The sequence below is a fragment of the Merops nubicus genome, unplaced genomic scaffold (assembly GCF_000691845.1).
Source record: "Merops nubicus isolate BGI_N331 unplaced genomic scaffold, ASM69184v1 scaffold6206, whole genome shotgun sequence".
In the NCBI taxonomy this organism is placed as follows: domain Eukaryota; kingdom Metazoa; phylum Chordata; class Aves; order Coraciiformes; family Meropidae; genus Merops; species Merops nubicus.
The window spans coordinates 4,286-10,983 of record NW_008615520.1 but is presented as its reverse complement, the minus strand read 5'-3'; the positions used below and the strand labels follow the sequence as shown (position 1 = coordinate 10,983).

The 6,698-nt window shown below is 52.7% G+C and overlaps 1 protein-coding gene across 1 annotated transcript in view; it reads left to right on the top strand.

Moving 5' to 3' along the window:
* Positions 1-3,304: 3,304 nt before the first annotated feature.
* The window catches only part of SNAP47 (synaptosomal-associated protein, 47kDa), a gene marked incomplete at its 3' end in the record, with an annotated part of 4,716 nt that continues 1,322 nt past the window's right edge, over positions 3,305-6,698 (top strand). The window contains exon 1 of the mRNA XM_008942536.1: positions 3,305-3,798. Within this exon, the coding sequence (XP_008940784.1) occupies positions 3,305-3,798 (494 nt within the window). The remainder of the gene's footprint in view (positions 3,799-6,698) is intronic.

Here is a 6,698-nt window from a genome sequence, read left to right as displayed (position 1 = left end):
GGGTGTGTTTAAACTCCTTCACCAGCTGGGAATAAACCACCCTGTGGAGACTTCAGGAAGAGGGAGGAGAAGTAAACAACCAGCAGCACGTTGGAAACATGCAGAGATGTTCTGCAGATGGTGACCAAGGGTGGGTGAGGAGAGCATGTGACAGTTCTGGAGGCTCTGAGGTTGCAGAGGGACTCCTGAGCTGACAGCACCTTCTCCCAGTGTCTGTCACAGCTCCTCACACCTAGGCAAGCTACTGACCCTTCCAAATCATGGGATGATCCACGGGAGAAGGTGACTCATCTCCTTTGCTTAGAAGTAGCCACCGAGTCACATGGTAGCCAAAGAATTTCCACCACCTTGTGGTGAGGCTGCCAGCAGGAGGATCCAGGTCTCTCTGGGGCTCTGCTGTGCCTGGGACTGAGCTCCTTCCAGGGGCAGGTTTCTCCAAAGCCTAAAGTGTTTGCTTAAAAACAAAGGTGATTTACAGATTGTGGGGGATTTGGGGATTTTGGGGAGCCCAGAGGAGACTCTGGGTGTGTGTCAGCCCCTCTGGAGATAAATCTGTAGGCAAGCATCTCTTTTCTTTTATAACTATGAAGGAATTGGTTGTGAAATCAGTATATTTAGGAGTAATTTAAAAATATTGGCTTAAAAATAGAGCTCAGCTCTTCTGAAATGCAGTTGTCAAAACTGGAGGCAACACAGGGAAGGGGAAAAAAAAAAATCCCTTTTCACTTCAAAGGGCAGTAGCTGCAGATGGTTTTTAGCTGCTCAAAGCCCAGAACACCATGACACAACCCCAGGTATGAGCATCCAGCTCTTGGAGGGCCCTCTGTGAAATTCCTCTGAGAGGAGCTGACTCAGCCAAGGGCTTGGAGCTCTCAGGTGAGTCAAAAGTCATAAGACCCAAGATGTCTTCACGTATATCCACGCAGGTTGAGTGACTCCTTCCTTCCTCCTGGGCTGGGAGATCCAGACTTAAGACACCTTTGCTGTCCTTTAGATGTTTTTCCTTCTGCCAATGGGCCCAGTTGGATATTTCCTTTCCCTCCGGAGGTTTTTTCACCTCTTCTTTTGGATTCTGAAGAGAGAAAGAATCTGGGGAGAAAAAATCTCCCTAGGAATGGACAGTTCTGGACAGGCAGCAGCCCCCCAGGGGCTCCCTGGGAGTCCTGTGCCTACAGATGGAGGTAAGGAGCTGGAGATATGGTTTGGGCAGCTGCCTGTTGCTGTTGGGAGAGTCTAGGAGTTGTTTTTCAGCTGACATTCTCTCCTGTGGTGCCTGTCCCAGCAGTGAGAAACCCCTGCTTGGTTCCAGGTTTCCCTCGTGACCTCCTGCAGGGGGGGATAAGCTTTCAGTGTCCTGGTGTCTTGAGGAGGCAACAACTGGTGGTGAGCAGCACTCTGGGGGTGGCTGAGAGGGTTGGGAAGATGAGGAGCAAAGATTTACACAGAGAGTGGGGAGAGGGGAGGTCACCTCCCTCACGTGGGCTGGGATCTGCTGCTGCCCTGAACGTGAGGCACTGTTCTGATCAATTGGGAGGCTGCTGATTAATTGTGTGATTTATTTTTCCTGGGTCTGATGAGCTCTGCCAGTAAATATTGTTTGTCTCTGCAGGGTCTTTAGGCTGAGAGGAGCTCGGGGCTCTGATACAAGGGGTTGGGGAAGGACAAGAGGAAGCAGCCTCAGAGCTGGGGAAGGGTCTAGAGCTCAAGTGTGGTGAGGAGCAGCTGAGGGAGCTGGGGGTGCTGAGCCTGGAGCAAAGGAGGCTCAGGGGAGACCTTCTGGCTCTGCACAGCTCCTGACAGGAGCCTGGAGCCAGGGGGGGGGCGGGCTCTGCTCCCAAGGGACAAGACAAGAGGAAGTGGCTTCAAGTTGCCCCAGGGGAGGTTTCAGTTGTCCCTGAGGAACAATTTCTTGCCCTGGAGGGTTGCCCAGGGCTGTGCCAGGCTGCCCAGGGCAGTGGTGGAGTCCCCACCCCTGGAGGGGTTCCCAAGCCATGGAGATGTGGTGTGAGGGACACGGGGCAGTGGGGACCTGGCAGTGCTGGGGGAGGGTTGCACTTGATGATCTTCAAGGTCTCTTCCAACCAAGACAATTCCATGAATCTATGAGGGAGATGTTCCTGGGAACATTCTGACCCTCAAGAAGCCTCTTCAGATGTGTGGAGAGACACTGCTCCAGATGGATCTCACTGAATTCCCCATTCCAAATTTGGGGTTGTTTAGGTGGCAGCTCTGTTTTCTTGGTGGGGTTCCAGGTGCTGGTGAGCAAGACTCAGAGGATTAACATTATGTCATCAGAGAGCATCATGGGCTGCCAGGAGAACGTGACCTGTCCCAGGGGGCAGTGAAGTCACCCTTGTCCTCAGCCTGCTGTCCCTGCACAGCCCTGGCTGTTGAGGGAGCAGAGTGGAAGGAGCAGTTGTTTACAGGGGTTGTTGGAGGTACCTCCTGCTGAGCTGGGGTTTGGCTTTCTTCTGGGTTTTCTCCATGACCCCTTGGTCTGTGGGAAGCTGCTTCTGAGGATGAGGTGGGGAGGGGAGAAAGTTTTACACAGTCATATTCCAGTTTGTGCTGCTGAAGTGTGAGAAGAACATGCTAGAAAGAGGAGAAGTGGTGGCCTGGGGTGGGCAGTGCCACTGCCAGGCCTGGGCAGGGAGGGTGAGTCTCTCTGGAGGGAATATTCAGGGGGTTACCAAAGGGTCCCAAATTTTGTGACCCATCTGTAGCTGTTGGTGAATCTCTCTTTGAGTATGCACTTGAGTGGTCCCAGTGGAAGCTGTGGATGGGGTTGGGTGTTTGTGAGTCTGGTGTTGTGTCAGCTTTGGTGTGTTGAGCCTGGAGCAGAGGAGGCTCAGGGGAGACCTTCTGGCTCTGCACAGCTCCTGACAGGAGCCTGGAGCCAGGGGGGGGTTGGGCTTTTCTCTCAAGGAACAAGAGACAGGACAAGAGGGAAATGGCCTCAAGTTGCCCCAGGGGAGGTTTCAGTTGTCCCTGAGGAACAATTTCTTGCCCTGGAGGGTTGCCCAGGGCTGTGCCAGGCTGCCCAGGGCAGTGGTGGAGTCCCCACCCCTGGAGGAGTTCCCAAGCTGTGGAGATGTGGGGTGAGGGACAGGGGCTCGTGGTGCCTGGGCAGTGCTGAGTTTGTGGTTGACCTTGATGACCTTGAACATCTCTTCCAACCCAAAGGATCCTGTGATTCTCTGTGGCTAAGGATTCTTGCCTTTTTTTTCCCCCCTCTTTGACTTGAGTGTCTCCTTCAGGCTCTGAGGCTGTTGCTCTGGAGGACGAGGAGCTGGACGGCGAGCTGATGAATGAGGAGATCCGTATCCATAGCTGGCCTTGCTCCTACTACTTGGACACCAACAAGCAATGGGTCTCTGGCAGACTCTCCCTGACCCCCATTGCCATCAAATTTACAGCTGACAAGACTGGGGAGGTTTTGGTCAACTTCCATCTTTCAAGCATCAGTGAGATCAAGAAGGAATCATCGAATTTAATCTTCAGCTCCCTCACCATCTTAGAGAAGAACACCAAGCACTGGTTCAGCTCTCTGCAACCCAACAGAAATGTGGTCTTCAACATCTTGGAGCACTTCTGGAGGGAGCAGCTGTTGTCCAGCCAAGGTGCAGGGGCTGGAGCAGCAGCAGCTTCCACGAAGGGCAGGGAACTGACTGGGCTGTTGAGTGGCTCTCAGAAGCGGCTGGAGGACACGGCGAAGGTCCTGCACCACCAGGGAGAGCAGTTTGACAACATCATGAAGGGGCTCAACAAGATTGAAGGGGACATGGATGTGGCAGACAGGTAGGAGGTGGTCATAGAATCCTGTCTGGGCTGGGAGGGACCTCCAAAGGGCATCCAGTCCAACCCCCCTGCCACAAGCAGGGACAGCTCTAGCTAGGTCAAGCTACTCAGAGCTTCATCCAGCCTGATCTTGAATGTCCCCAGGGATGGGGCCTCCACCACCTCTCTGGGCAACCTATTCCAGGGATCTATCACCCTCAGATTGAACTTTTTCCTAATGTCTAACCTAAATCTGCCCTTTTCTAGCTTCAAGCCATCACCTCTGAAGGTTCAAGCCTGTGATGGTCTTTTGTGGAGCTAGCTCTTGTTATGAGGAGGTTCTGTAATTCTCTCCTCCCTTCTGTGTGATGTTTTCTCACCCTGGGGAGGTTTTGTTGGCTATAGAGACCTGTCCTCTGGTCTTCAAATAACTTCTCCCACCCTTACAAGTGTCAACCACCACTGGCAGAAGTGGTAGAGATCCCCAAAATATTCCCAGCCTCTAAGTTTGGAGGGAATAGGGAACTAGTAAAGGGAAAGTGAGGACAATTAAAGTCCCCACTGAAGGGCAGTGTTCACACTTGGATTTCTTTCCACCCTTTCCTCTTGTTATCTGGAGAGAGCTGCCAGTTGATCTTAGTTCTTGTGGTTTTTCTTCCTTTCTCTGTGTGGGAAATTGAGCTCCTCAGGCTGCTTTTGCCATAGCCAGTGTGGACCACTGAGGGCTCCCATTCCTCTTTCCTTCCCAAGATCCTTCTGGGCAGCCAGAGCAGGGAGGATTTGCTCAGTGACAGGCACCAGGGACATGGGAGCAGTGCTGTAAAGGTGCCTTTAACACAGAGTGCTCCCTGCTTTTAGGTCTAGGTGGGTTTTGGGGTGAAAACAAGCAGTGTTGAGCACTGATGAACTGCTGAGCTTTGTCTGCATCTCATCCCACCCCTGCTCCAGCAGCTCACCCACAGCAGGGGGCCCAGGGTCACATCCAGGGGGTTTTGGGATCTCTCCAGAGCAGGAGACTCCACAGCCTCTCTGGGCAGCTGCTCCAGGGCTCCAGAAACCTCATAGGAAAGAATTTTCTCCTTCTGCTCAGGTGGCACCTCCTGGGTTCCAGTTTGGGCCCCTTGTCCTGTCACTGGCACCACTGAGCAGAGTCTGGCCCCAGCCTCTTGCCCCCCGGGGCCCTTTAGCTCTTGCTCAGCACTGCTCAGATCCCCTCTGAGGCTTCTCCTCTCCAGCTCAGCAGCCCCAGGGCTCTCAGCCTGGCCTGGCACAGAGACTCAGAGAGTTCTGGACTATTTGAGGCTTGCCCAGGGCTGTGCCAGGCTGCCCAGGGCAGTGGTGGAGTCCCCACCCCTGGAGGGGTTCCCAAGCCTTGGAGATGTGGTGTGAGGGATGTGGGTTAGGGGTGCCCTGGCAGTGCTGGGTCACAGCTGGACTCCAGGAGCTGAAAGATCTCTTCCAACCCAAACATTTCCATGATTCTCCTCTTTTAATGATTACCATTCAAAGCAAGTTGTTCCTTGCTGCTTCCTGTGCTGCAGGTTGACAGGAACAGCAGCCAAACAGCCAGAGTTAGAGCAGTGCTGTCACATTGAAGGACACAACCTCCTCTGAGTGTCTTCTTAGAAGCCCCAACACCTGCATGAAGAAACAAACACCATAAAATCCCAAGCAGCTGTTTTTTTTTTGGAAGAAGCAGCTGGTGGTAGATGGGTATCAGGTCTAAAAGTGTTGATTTCACAATGGTTGTGGGGATCCTCTCCCTACCCTTTGATGGAAAGCCAAGAGAACTGAAAACTTCAGCAATAGCTTTTAACCTTCTGTAGCAACAAAAAACTGGGTAGGGAAATAAAACCCCTACTCCTGGGGTTTGTTTTGGGTTAGGGTGCACTGGGAGGGGTTATTTGTCCTCAGGAATTTGAAGAGCTGGGTGGAGAAAGGAAGGAAAGCACCAACCAAGTGTCAGGTGAGATCCTGTTTTATCTCCAGTGTGAAGAATTTGGCCAGTTGGCTCCCAGGCCCAGAAGCCATTGGGGAAGCTGGTTTGAATTTGGGGCTTTTTTGGAGGAGTTATGACATTTTTTATCCAGGGGGCAGCTCTGGTGTGCCAAATTTTGTGCCTGCTAGTTGAAGGAGCATTTCCTAGCAGATGATTTTTCTCTAAATGGGTCTTTTTTGTTGCAGAATTTTGAGGGCTGCTAAACAAAAGGACATTCACTTGGAGTTTCCTCTTCCAGATGACATTTCTGGAGCAAACTTAAGAGGCAGTTCAATGCAGGGGGCTCTCCAAAAGGACAACAGGGCAGCAGTGCTTTGTGCTTTGGTGTGAGAAAGCTCAATCTCTAGGATTTAAGTCAAGAAATCATCTTTTGTGGCATCAGGAAGATGAAAAGTGTTTCATTAAAAGATTTTTATCAGTGACTGAGGGATGGGCTGACAAAAATCTTCTTTGAGAACATCCTGAGCAGTGGCCTGCAGGCTGGTTGGGGTTTCTGGGAGGCTTCCAGGCAGCTCAGTGCTGGTTTTGGGTTTGTTTGAGCAGGGGATGGATCCCAGAGGGTTGATTGGGCTCTTCCCATCCCTGCCTGCAGCTGGAGAGGAGCCACAGGGGCTGGGGTGTGGTGTGGGTACCAGAGGGTGCTGGGGGGGAGAGAGGAGGTGGCTGCCTGCACAGGGGAAGGCAGAGGGGGGTAGGAAGCTGCTTTTGGATCTGCAGGGAGGTGGAATCATAGAATTGTTTGGTTGGAAGAGACCTTTCAGCTCCTGGAGTCCAGCTGTGACCCAGCACTGCCAGGGCACCCCTAACCCACATCCCTCACACCACATCTCCAAGGCTTGGGAACCCCTCCAGGGGTGGGGACTCCACCACTGCCCTGGGCAGCCTGGCACAGCCCTGGGCAACCCTCCAGGGCAAGAAATTG